Raw genomic sequence first — 13,544 nt, 5'->3', positions numbered from 1 at the left:
CTAAACAACCAGGACTCATCTCAAGTATCAAGTATACTTTGTTGCATGCTGTGCTATATTTTTTATGTAGATTGGAAGATAATATTTAGAATGATGATAAAGCAGAATCTTACATAGTAATGGACATAACACCAAAGTCTTGTAAGGAACTGAGTACTTCCTATTTTCTTTAGATCGGTGCTGCGTGGGCTCTCCAGCCCGCAGCACCGATCAGGATTGCAGCAGGGCGAGCAGACTTCCCCCCTTTTTTCCTCACTAGGGGGGTCTGATCGCTGCCGGCTTGCTGCGCTTTGGGGGGGGCTCTTCAAAGCCCCCCTCCACAGCGATTTCCGCTCTCTCTGCCCTTCCCTCCCTGTACCTGTGTGCTGCGCAAGACGGATATCCATCCTGCTCTGGATAGGATAGGCTTTAGCCTATCAGATGCCGGCGATCCCCGGCCAATCAGAGGCCGGGGATCGCCAATCTCCTTTACGACGCTGCTGCGCAGCAGCGCCGTATGATGTAAACAGCGGGGATTTCTTCCCTGCGTGTTTACATTAGGCGTGCGAGCCGCGATCGGTGGCTCACAAAGCAGCGCCGTAAAGGAGATCGGCGATCCCCGGCCTCTGATTGGCCGGGGATCGCCGGCATCTGATAGGCTAAAGCCTATCCTATCCGGCGCAGGATGGATATCCGTCCTGCGCAGCACACAGGTGCAGGGAGAGGGAGGGAAGGGCAGAGAGGGCGGAAATCGCTGCGGAGGGGGGCTTTGAAGAGACCCCCCGCAAAGCGCAGCAAGCCGGCAGCGATCAGACCCCCCCAGCAGGACATCCCCCTAGTGGGGAAAAAGGGGGGAAGTCTGATGGCCCTGCTGCAATCCTAATCTGTGCTGTGGGCTGGAGAGCCCACGCAGCACCGATCTAAAGAAAATAGGCTGGTATTTACGGTCAGTTTGATTACTCTAATCAGGAAACTCCCAAAAGAGAATATCTTTAGGCTGTGTCACTCGTTGTCTGATGAAATTAACAATGAAAGCAATCCTAAAAATGTTCCAAGTCTATTAGGAGTAGGTCAGGTAACAAAACCCCATTGTTCATAATGCAGAATAAATAAACCAGGCATTTCGCAATGTCAATAACTTTCAATATTTTATCAATGCACAACCACAAGGTGGCAGCAATTGTGCATTGTCTATATACTCCACATCACAGATGCATTCCAACTTTTCTGATGCACACCAGATCCACACCAGATCTGCTTATAATGCTCTGCCACATTATCATTTGGTACCAAACAACCCTCAATCCCTACAAACTGCAGGTGGACATTTTCCTTCTCTAAATTGTCCAAATCCAAATGGTTATCCAAACTACCACTTTTCTTAAAGGAGCTTTAGAAAAGTCAGTATTAATAAAGGAAATTTTGTTTACAACATATTCCAGAAGTTTCTGTTTCTTAAAGGGAACCTGAACTGAGAACAATATGGATGCTGCCATATTTATTTCCTTTTAAAGGGACTCCGAGCAGTGCAGAAACTATGGAAAGATGCATATCATTTTAAAGCTCTCTTTCTCCTCTTTCCAATGATATATAAACCACCGCCCTACGCCTTTTAGTTTTCGCTATTTTCGCGATTGAAATTGCCGCGGCCGCATTTTTGATCGCGAATATAGAGAAAACTAAAAGGCGTAGAATGACGATTTAGGTGTCACCAGAAAGAGGAGAAAGAGAGCTTGAAAATGATACCCATCTTTCCATAGTTACTTGTATTACACAGGACGACTTTTTCTGCTGAATGGAGCTGCTGACTTTGAGAAAAAGTCGCCCTGTGTAATACAATGTAACTATGGAAAGATGGGTTTCATTTTAACGCTCTCTTTCTCCTCTTTCTGACGACACCTAAATCGTCATTCTACGCCTTTTAGTTTTCTCTATATTCGCGATCGAAATTGCGGCCACGGCAATTTCAATAGCGAAAATAGCGACAACTCAAAGGCGTAGGGCGGCGGTGTATATATCATTGGAAAGAGGAGAAAGAGAGCTTTAAAATGATATGCATCTTTCCATAGTTTCTGCACTGCTCGGAGTCCCTTTAAACAATACCAGTTACCTGATGATGCAGGTTTGCAAAATCGGTCTGGAAGGAGACGAGCGACACCTCATATTCTTGCTCCTACCACTGGCCAGTATACAAGTGCTATTATAATTTGGGGTACCCATAACTTTGGGCCTTGTATGTGAGTACTCTTTTTGTCTTTTATGAGTTTATGGTTCATTTATCCTCAATAAAGCGGTCTACACTTAGTACTGCTGTTTTTTTTTTTTTATCATTTTGTGATATATCATCGATCTTATACCGATGCTATCTGGAGGACGAATTTAGGCAGTTAAAGACTGGAACAATTCTGTGACCACTGGGAGCCTCATGCTATGTACACAACCTTATAACGTGGGTTGTTATTGGCTGGTGAGCTTTTTTCCTTTTGGGTGCTGGGACTCACTTTTGTTGGCCTGCTACCAGGGGCGTAGCAATAGGGGTTGCAGGGGTAGCGACCGCATCTGGGCCCTGAAGAGCCCTCCCTCAACTATAGTATTAGCTCTCTATTGGTCCTGTGCTCATAATAGTCACTTCTATAGATACTTTGAATAGTGGTAATCAGTAACAAACTGTTCCCCACCCCCTTCTTGCACCTTGCCATTGGCAGGTTTTGCGCGCGCATCATCAATTGTTATGTATAGAGTGCTTTGGGGGCCCCATTGTAAAACTTGCATCGGGGCCCACATCTCCTTAGCTATGCCACTGCCTGCTACCTCAGATGTGAAGCATGGTGGAACTGTATCATATCCGTACTTGTGGCCTGCACTGATTCAATTACATTATTGCTTGAACACTGGACACTGTTTTCTCTCAGCTGCGGTCTCTAGATGATAAACATTGGCGCTGTTCCTCTTTCTCTTTTTAATACCAGTTACCTGGCCATCCTGCTGATCCTCTGCTTCTAATACTTTTATCCATAGACCCTACACAAGCATGCAGATCAGATGTTTCTCACTGACATCTGACTGGATTAGTCACATGCTTGTTTCAGGTGTGTGATTCAGATACTATTGCAGCTAAAGAGATCAGCAGAGCTGCCAGGCATAATAAATATGGTGGCAGCCTCCATATCTCTTTTAGGTCAGATGTCCTTGAAAGTATAGAATGTTCTTAGTACATCACTGATTATTGTTTAGCTACATGTAAGATGTCACTATAACCACTTTTCAAATATAGATGTTCAGTGATATTTTTGCTCTGAAGAACATTTTTTTGTGATTGTGTGAAAATTAAATCTTACTTTTGGAATATAACAAATTGGAAATCGAGTGTTTCTAATCAATATAATAAATATAAAGCATCTGGATCAACGTACATATGTGAGAGTGCAGGCTGGTGTTGTACCATATTTTCTGTTTGAATTTGATGGACGTATGTCTTTTTTCAACTATCTAACATATTTCAAAGAATGTTCAGTGAAGTACTATTTGATATAAGATATTCCTTTTAAAACATTTCTTTTTTTAATAGTTTAGAAAAACATCCGTTTGCTTCTGTTATTTTTCATATTGTTGAAATCTTTCACCACTGAAAAAAAAATGCTATAGACAGACACTTGTCTACAGCATGTATTTTGCTTATAGTAATAACTAAAGGACATCTCTGACTTTAATTAAAAAAAAACAACAGATACCTTGGAAGGGGGCATCCTCAATAGGATCCAGAGACTTCCGCCGTCTGAGGTATCCGCTCTACACTTGTCTGTGCAGTAGAGCGAACATGACTGGGCTCAGCTGTTTTCGCTGGTACCCAGATCTTCAGGGATCCCAGCGCTGGATCCCCTCTGGTGAGCAGGACAGGGGGAGCCTCTTTAGGATCCAGAGGATTCCCCCTCCCATGGTATGCGCCCCATAGGGGCACTTTTTTCTTCAGGTGCACTTTAAGTAGATGCTTGTCTTACCTTTTGGAAGAATAAATGGCCCAAGGCTATATTGCTGAAACGATTCTTGTGCTGTTAAAAAAAAAAAAAAAAGAACAACATTTAGATAATTTACCAAGTAAAGGGAAGCCGCTGTATGTAACTGTATGTATGTTACCATGTCCTCTTTGAACCTACAGCCACACTCCACAACATGATTATGTTACGGTCAGAACACGAAGTTTGGACACTTTGGGTTCTGGCCGCTCAAAATGCGAAGTGGCCGTGCACCTGCAGCCAATGGTAGGAATGTAAAGATTCCCGGCCACATAAATGGATTTTGTGGCCGTCTCGCTGCGGCCAAATGTATCCAAGGTGGTTAATTTAGTTAATTCCTCTGGCAGCAATGTGATAGATGAAGCCGCCTCTTCGGCTCTGCCTCCTCTCCTCCCCCTGTCCCTTTCCTATGCAAGTGTGGCAGCGGGGACACGCGTGTCATAGTGGCAGGGAAGCAGAGCAGGAAGGCTGTAGACATCGCTTCTGTCAGCACCCGCTCTGCAGGAACGAACAGCAGGATGCCCTGCCGCTGCGAAAGAGTCTGGGGTCCCCGGGTGCCAAACTTGCATAGGAGAGGAGGCAGAGCCGAAGAGGCGGCTTCATCTATCACATTGCTGCCAGAGGAATTAACTAAATGAATCCCCTTGGATACATTTGGCCTCAGCGTTTTGACCGGCCAGAACCCAAAGTGGCCAGACTTCGGGTTCTGGCCGTAATTTCGGGTTCTGGCCGTAACAATTATAATTTGTAGCTGTACTTCCCTTTGTGTTTGAGTGGCTTAGTGCTACAACCCAGCCTTGACCATACTTAAGCATGCCCTGTACGGCTGGGCTCTTACATGAGGGGGCAATGGCAGGGTAGATGTTGAGTTGGTAATTCTCTTTAAAAGTATTGAAAATTTGTGTTTTCAAATTTCAGGTTCACTTAAGTATAGATTTATGTTCATGTAGGAACAATACAGTAGAATCTCGCTATAGTAAACTCTGATATATTAAACTTCTGCATATAGTAAACTCAGTCCTCAGGTCCCTGAAAATCCAATTCTGATATATTTTTGTTTCAAAAGTGGTACCATTTCTTTATGCGGTTCTTTATACTGTAAGCATTTTTGCAGGACTGCTGGCAAGTTGCGTTCTTGCAAGCTGTCCGTAAGCATGCATACAATATATATAAAAGAAATTGGTTGCATATATTTTTAACATTTTTATTAAACATATATTAGTTTTTTTTTTTTTTACTTTACAGATTGCTGCTATGGGCAGTCATGTTGCCCAGGGTTGTTGTGCATTGCCAGCGAAGCCGCAGGCAAGTTATGGGAACTGCTGGACGAGCCTGACTCAGCCATACTGTTCATAGCTACTTTTTTATGGATCAGTTATACTCGTCTGTACTGCCCAAGAGGTTAATGAGGCAAACTTGATTTGTTAGGAAAAAGCATATGGATTGGTTGCAGATTTGACCACAAAACTTTACAGGTTTAAACAACAATGCGCTGGATAGTTGTGGTTTCCATGCAAAACCTTTAGTGTGATGATGTATATGAGTTTCCAGAGGCCAAAAATCTGCAATAATAAGAAATATTTTTTTCACATACCTGACTCTTAAGATCCCCAGAGCTGCTCCATGCTCTGTACACACACTGCTGCGCCATCCAAAGTCAACTGTAGCAGGGAAAGAAAGGGGGCAGTGCTGTGAGCTGCAGGATACCTGCAGATATTTCGGTGTCTCAACTTGTGCCTGTCCCCAGACACTGCACCGGCCCTGATTTGAGGGGGGATTCTGGGCAGCTGTAATCCCCCCCTGCGTTTGCCTATGCCAGGGGTTAAGATGGTTTAGGAATCCCTTCTTTGCTGAAGGACCATTTCCTACCAAATTATTTCAGTAGACACATGATGCGGTTTTAAATCTTTGCTATACAGAAAGATTAATAAAAGTTACTTAACATTAAAATATGTATGTAGAATATGGAGAGAGAGCTGTCACTGCACAGGTGGGCACACAGCAAACAAGGTGGCCACAACATTTATGTTACTGTATTCATTGTGTACAGTGCTATCCTCTCTCCAATTGGCATGGATGGGGCGGCACCCCCCAGGACCACGCAACGGTAATTGGCATGAAGTCCTGGGGGCGAAAATTGCAGCGGATCGTGCGCGAATCCACACTTGAATGACAGAGTGGAGCTCTGTCATCAGTCTCCCAGCAGCGATCGCGAAACCGCTGTCTATTTACAGTTCACAGCTCTGCGATCTACAGCAGCGATGTACTGGGGACAGCCCCTGGGAGGCATGACAGCAATCGGCTCTCATAGACTGATGTCTATGAGAGCCGATCTCTGTGATTGGCTGGTGGGGGGAGGGAGGGAAATAAAAATAAGAAAAAAGGGGTATATTTATTTTAAAAAAGGAAATAAATATTTGTAAAAAAAATAAATAAACATCTCAGGAGCGATCACAGCCCACCATCAGAAAGCTCTGTTGGTGGGCAGAAAAGGGGGGGGGGGAATCATTTGTGTGCTGAGTTGTACAGCCCTGCAGCGGGGCCTTAAAGCTAGCTGCGCAGGCCTAAATTGTGAATAGCCTGGTCACTAGGGGGGGTGTAAGCCTACGGTCCTTAAGTGGTTAATGAATCAAACTTTCAGCAAGGTGTCCATATCCAGCACTAAAGAATGGCAGGGTACCGCAACTCACTGGTGTCTTTCTAAATTAACCCCTTTATAAGATAATCTATGTTGCTTAGATTACAAAGAGATTGAATGTTTCAATGCTGTACATCCTGTTAGTAATCAATTTTTGAACTGAGTAATTTTATAGTTATCTGACTTACGTCTATCAATTGTGAGACCCGGTTGACCATCCGATTCGATAATTTTATTGAATTGGATGAAAATAGGTTCCACAACAAGCATGTGTGATCAACAAACGCGACAAACCCCTGGCCAGTGCCCCCCCCCCCAAAAGCAAGTGTGCCATCCACCCCGAAGCACGTGCATACAAATCTCACCTGCTACAGCTGCCGCGACTGTCCAGCAGCTCCTGGTCTCGTTCTCTGCGTCTCCTGCACCAGGTGTGTGTTTACAACACGCATGTACATGGTGGCTGCGTGTGATGGCGACACTCATGGGGAAGCAGCGGGCAAGACTGGGAGCAGCTGGACGGTTTCAGCAGCTGGAGCAGGTGAGATCACAATGCAAGAGCATCAGGGGGGGGTGGGTGGATGGGGCACATTAACATTTAGAGGGACAGTGGCTAAGTTGTGGTGGCAGCATCTCAAGGCCGATTCCCAAGAAATTTCATGCTGAAATTGATCGGGAATCGGCCTGAAGTGTATGGGCAACCAACAGCACTCTGATCAGATTCAAGATAGATCTGTCTGTTGGTCGATCTGTTTGGGCAGCTTTATACTACCTTCATCTCAGTTATTTCGATATTAATTCATACAGTTTTAAAATACTGTTAGTACAGTTTTTCTACTCTCATATAAATGTCTGTTTGAATTAGTGCTATATTTATATTATTTTTCAGTGTGAATTTTAGAAGCATCTTTGCTTAAGGAACAGAATTTTTGATTAAAATGACTTTGATCATCTGTAATTCTACAAAATAAATGTGAAAGGCCTGCAGACAAATGATGCAGCGTGTAACTAATTACTGCAGGGGTGTTTCTGTGGAAAGGAAAGCAGCTATAATAAGCACTAGTCATACCAAAATGGACCTTTAGCTCTGGAAAATAAAACATTTACTATACAAAGAGAGTACTAAAAGCTGGCATTGCCTTTGTTTTATGATAACAATTAAGGTACATTAGCAAAGGCATCACCCAGCCCAACACCCTGGGGCATGTGTTCTGGATTTATGGTTTAGTCTTCTAAATCCTAGGTTTAGTGGCACCAAAAGTTAAACTGTTAGTTTAGTGGTTTGATAGCACTGTCTGTTCAGAAGTCCTTGTATAAATATGCAGGTGACATTTGTTTAGTAGTACTGCTACGTTCTTAAGTGGGATTCCAATGTCCCCGATGAGGCTTATTTAGGGATGCAGTGGTCCAATCGGTACCTCAGAAGTGAATGTAAGAACTATAGCAGGAAGTAATATTTATTTCTCTGACTTTGTAAAAGAGTCACATCTCCAAGCATCCCACTGTAATGGGTGATGGCCAGCCCCAGGCCGCCCATGAGGCAGGGTGAGGCAGGTTCCTCAGGTGGCGGAAGTGGGGTGGGGTTGTGCAAGTACAGTGGGCGGCATTGCAGAAAGTGACGAGCAGTGGTACGCAGCACTGGAACGCGGAAGGAAGAGGTAATTACTTCCCCGCCCGCTGCTTGACACACGCTGCGCTCATAGCTAGAGGGGGAGAGCGGAACGAGGGGACCCAGGTGAGGGAGGCAGGGTCCAACCCACCTCCCTACTGCTGTGCCCGCTACCCCCCTTCCTGGCTGCTACCACCCCAGGCTACCTACACTGGGGGCAATGTTACCTCAGGCGGCAAAAAGTCTAGAACTGGCCCTAGTGATAGCATGCGAATTATTATGTATTTATATACTTGTTACATCTTTCATTGTACTGTATATATATAGTCATGTCACTAACTGTTGCTCAGTGGAGCTCACAGTATAAACCTTAGCACAGTTTTGGCCTTTTCAGTATGTTTGGGAATGTGCACGTGTGCAGGGGGTGGGTTAACGCTTGCCTGAAGTGTTGAGTGAATAGGCCAGGCCATAAGCTTCTAGGGGAAGGGCAGTGGGAGGGGCATGCCAATTTGAGACAGTCTTGCCCAAATCGGGACTGTTCTGAGGTATGCACATGTAGAAGTGATGTGTAGAGAACACTGGAGGTGTGCACATTGCTACTGCATGTGCACTAACGGAGGCTACCAATGACAACTGCATCTAGAAATCACATTCAAAATTAGGCTTTGATATCCTTGACGGTCTCAAAATATTATTATTATGGTCAGCGCTGTGTAATATGTTGACACTTTATAAATACAATAAATAAATGCTGGTAAGCTTTATTGATTTGTCCAATAAGTATTTAGAGAAGTGATGACTCGATTTCTTTATACAGAGCCCTAATCTGTGTATTCATTTGACTTATTAGAATACTTTGGTATAGGAATGAAATGCAGGCCATAGGTCTTCATTATTAGGGCGGGTTTCCACTTGCACAAGTGGCATCACAATTATGGATCTGCATTCCTCTAGCTGTGCTATACACGGAAATGGGGTTTCCGATGCGTTGTCAGAAAATCTGCTGCAGGGGTTCGATTTTTCCTGCGCACCTGATTTCAGAAGCAGCCTATTGATATCAATAGGGTGCGATTTCCCGTCCAAGTTCACGTGAGGGAAAACAGCTGCGAATCACCCTTGTGGAAATGAGCCCTTTCTTTAAGATTATTACCAGACCCAAAACTCAGAGAAGTAGGAGTTGCCATTAGCATAATCTCTGAGTAGTCTTATTCAGCTTGTAAGCAGTACTAAGAGTATCAGAAGAACAAGGGGAAAGAGGCGCCTAATATATATAAAATACTTTAAAAGCAATAAAATGAGAAACAAATGAGGTGGCTTACCACAAAGATGACAATTTCATACAAGATGCATTGTTTATTAACAAAAGCAGAGGAAACGCATTTCGTGGGAACTTGCCCACTTCCGAATGCGGCTATCAGATTGCAGCAGCACTTTATTTGGCCTGAGGAAGTGGGCAAGTTCCCACGAACCGTGTTGCCTCTGCTTTTGTTAATAAACAATTCCTCTTGTATGAAATTGTCATCTTTGAGGTAAGCCACCTCATTTGTTTTTCATTTTATTGCTTTTAAAGCATTTTATATATATTGGGCACCTTTCCCTTGTTCTGTGTCTCACTCCCCCCCTTAGTGAGGGGAGTTTTGTTCACCTGACCCTGGGTGGTATCATACCTCTTTATCGGTGCTCAGAGTGCACGTGTTTTTTCAAGAGAGCGACTGCCTCCAGGACCTCTGGTGTACCCAAGTGGAGTCGGGTTTGTGCAACTCCACCTGCCTGAAATGGTTGGTTGCCCCTTGTGCAACTTACCTTTGTGAGTATTCTCCCTTATTGTTCAGATAATCATCTATCTTGTGACGTATTGCACCATTTGGGCTCCCGTTGTCTCTGTGTTTTTTCATTCTAGTGTTTTTACACTTCATCTCCCAAGAGTATCAGAAGGCCAGGAAAGCACTCAAATGTAGGCTGTGTAGATGTAGGATGTAAGTGTCCCAGCTAGCATAATGGTTTATGACCTGTAGTGTGATTTGTCTGGTAAACAGCACAGGAGCATCTGTTCTGGCAGCCAAGTGAGTAATTGCGCATGGTTTTTACATGAAAACTCAACGTTATTCCCCATTTGTTATACAGTAGCCGTTAAAAGTATTTCAGTGTTCGATAAATGTTGCTTTTCTTCCATTAGTGACTCACCTTTCATTCCTGAACTATCATCTGGTGCTACTGCCTCTGTGGCTCTAGTCCTGGTGAGGGCCGGATAACTATCTGACAGAGGAATTCTTTCTTACTGTTTCTGCACAGCCCTGCTCTATACTGTAATCACTTCCCTGCGAAAAGAAATTAAGCTCAGTTCAAGTCTAAAATATACTGCTGAATAGACAGAGGTAGGGTAAGGGTTACAACCTCTGCCATGTTGTTAAAGTAAACCTGAAGTGAAAAACGAATGAAATTAACAATTGCATCTATTGCCTACTGCTACTTTTTAGAATTGCACACTTTTATTTTGTGTTTAAAAGATACAAAAGTAGGTTTAATATTTTATTGTCTCAGCTGAATGACACAGTATTTGAATTACTGACCCTTTTTTTTTCTATTGCCTGCACTCAGAAGATATTCTCTTACAAGCAAGCATTTTATGGCTTGTATTACTTATTTGTGATTCACCATGAACTTGCTGAACAATCTGTATTACTTAAAGGGAATGTCCAAGCAAAATAAAAAAATGAGTTTCCCTTACCTGGGGCTTCTACCAGCCCCATGCAGCCATCCTGTGCCCTCGCAGTCACTCACTGCTGCTCCAGTCCTCCGCTGGCAGCTTGCCGACCTCGGAGGTCGGCGGGACGCATTGCATACATTTTTACGCATTCCCGCTAGTGCAGGAACATTAACACATACATTTTTACACATTACTGGTTCAAAAATGTATGTGTTAATGTTCCTGTACTAGCGGGAATGCGTAAAAATGTATGCAAGGCGTCCTGCCGACCTCCGAGGTCGGCAAGCTGCCAGCGGGGGACTGGAGCAGCAGTGAGCGACTGCGAGGGCACAGGATGGCTGCATGGGGCTGGTAGAAGCCCCAGGTAAGTGAAACTCATTTTTTTATTTTGCTTGAACCTTCCCTTTAATATCAGTGTTAGTTAATAGATATTAGAGATAATCTGTTATTTGCATACTTGTCTTATTAACCCTTACAGTGAGGAAAAGAAAAAAAATGAAGTACAGCCTAGTTATCTGTATGCTTTGCACTGTACATATACATGTTATTTCATCATGTCACATGCTGGTTCAGGTACCCTTGAATGCTATCTTTGTTCCAGCAGAGAAAGTCCCTTACCCTACTTCCCGTTTAAGGACCCTGGCTCAGACATTAGTGTGGGATGACACTGACAGAAATGAACACCTGACAGAGGTTGAAGTTCTTCCAAACACTTCCCCATCTACAGGTTTGTTACATTGCTGTCCCTGTCTCTATAGAATACATTTATCCCACTTTCTGTTGGAACAGGGAATGTAGAAAATGATTTCCAATGGGTAAAAGACAGCAAATAAAACCTGAAACCGGTGCTATTAGAAACTAAAATTATAGGTTTTGTTCGAAAGTTTTGCCCTTCTGGCATCCTCAGCGATAAGGGAGAGTGAGCATTACAGTGGACAATATATAGAAGTGTCCTTTTTCTATATATTTCCCACTTTAATGCTGTCAGGGGTGTAATTATAAGGAAGCAGCCCCTGCGAATGCAGGAGGGCCCAGAGCAGTGAGAGGCCTCCAACTACTAACCTTCCCTCCCTCGGATACAGTGGATCCATCCTGCAGGCTCGGTGTTTTAGTGCCTACACGTGTTATGGGGGTGATGATCATGATGGCCAGAATTGTTTTATGACCCCTGCAAGATGGGCCCCCAATCTGTGAGGGTCACCAATAGGAGGCAAGGGAAAGAGTGTGAACATTAGGGGGGGGGGGGAGGCATTAAAGTTTTGCTGGCGGGGGGGGGGTCATGATTTGTAGTTATGCCCCTGTATGCTGTACTTTCTTTTACTCATGACTGTGCATGTAGACAACTACAATCTGAGTGTTCCTCTTTTAAAGTAATAATAATAATAACAATAATAATGTACAGTATAAACAGGTATAACTCGAAAAATTTGAATATTGTGCAAAAGTCATTTTATTTCAGTAATTCAATAAGGGACAACTGTAGGGAAGCTACCATGTTTTTTTTCCTTTTGCACAATACCAGTTGCCTGGCTGTCCTGCTGATCCTTTGCCTCTTACACTTTTAGCCATAGACCCTGAACAAGCATGCAGCAGATTGATGTTGGAACTGACAAGATTAGCTGCTTGTTTCTGGTGTTATTCAGACACTACTGCATCCAAATAGATCAGCAGGGCTACAAGGCAACTGGTATTGCTTAAGGGGGGATAAATATGGCAGCCTCTATATACCTCTCACTACAATTTACCTTTAAAGGGATCCTAAAGTCAAGTAAAGAAAAAGAGCATCACTTACCTGGGGCTTCTACCAGCCCCCTGCAGCCTCCCTGTGCCCTTGCCAGTCCTCAACGACCCTTTGTTCTCTCGCCGTGGCTTAGTTTCGTTTTTGCCGTCTTGTCGGCGAGCCACGCGCATCCTTGTTCAGGTCCCCGTCCACAAGAGCGTCCTGCACAGGCGCAGTATGAGGATTTCCTCGTACTGCACCTGCGCAGGACGCTCTTGTGGAAGGGAACACAAGCAAGGATGTGTGTGGCCCTGGCCACACAGGCGCAGTGGCCCGCCGACTCCAAGTTGGCAAAAATGAAAGTAAGCCGAGGCGGGGGAACAGAGGATCGTTGAGGACCGGCGCGGGCACAGGGCAGCTGCAGGGGGCTGGTAGAAGCCCCAGGTAAGTGAAACTCTTTGTCTTTACTTGGCTTTAGTTTCCAAAAGGTGAAACTAATATATGTAATTGGAACTCTTTGCAGCTGTTTTGGATTAATTAGCTGATTAGAGTCTGACACTTTGAGCCTAGAATATTGAACATCTTCCCAATAGTCCAATGGTCTGAGGTTTTGATTTTGGGGTTCTCATAAGCTGTAAGCCATAACCATCAAAATTATACTGAATAAAGGCTTGAAATATCTTGCTTTGCATGTAATGAGTCTATTTCATATATTAGTTTCACCTTTTAAGTTGAATGAATATAATAACAATATTCAAATTTTTCGAGTTTCACATATATCTATATATATCATAAAACAAACCTGTGGTATTTAAGCATAAGAATAAAGAAAAAACAATTTGTGCAACAGTGGCACTGAAATGTTGTGTTGTCCTTTTAGT

The 13,544-nt window shown here is 43.8% G+C and overlaps 1 protein-coding gene across 6 annotated transcripts in view; it reads right to left on the bottom strand.

Moving 5' to 3' along the window:
* Nucleotides 1–13,544, bottom strand: part of POU4F3 (POU class 4 homeobox 3) — a 151,534-nt gene that overhangs the window by 86,930 nt on the left and 51,060 nt on the right. For 5 of the 6 annotated variants that reach the window (XR_011030527.1, XR_011030526.1, XM_068277544.1 and 2 more), the window contains exons 2-3: nucleotides 10,421–10,554; nucleotides 3,978–4,028 (exon numbers count right to left, since the gene is read on the bottom strand). Coding sequence is in view for 1 of the 6 variants with exons in the window: in XM_068277546.1 (XP_068133647.1) it covers nucleotides 3,978–4,028 (51 nt within the window). In the remaining 5 variants the exon portion in view is untranslated. The remainder of the gene's footprint in view (nucleotides 1–3,977; nucleotides 4,029–10,420; nucleotides 10,555–13,544) is intronic. The other variant, XM_068277546.1, reaches the window with a different exon arrangement.

The sequence above is a fragment of the Hyperolius riggenbachi genome, chromosome 3 (assembly GCF_040937935.1).
Source record: "Hyperolius riggenbachi isolate aHypRig1 chromosome 3, aHypRig1.pri, whole genome shotgun sequence".
NCBI lineage: Eukaryota > Metazoa > Chordata > Amphibia > Anura > Hyperoliidae > Hyperolius > Hyperolius riggenbachi.
This window is presented reverse-complemented; position numbering and strand designations above follow the sequence as displayed.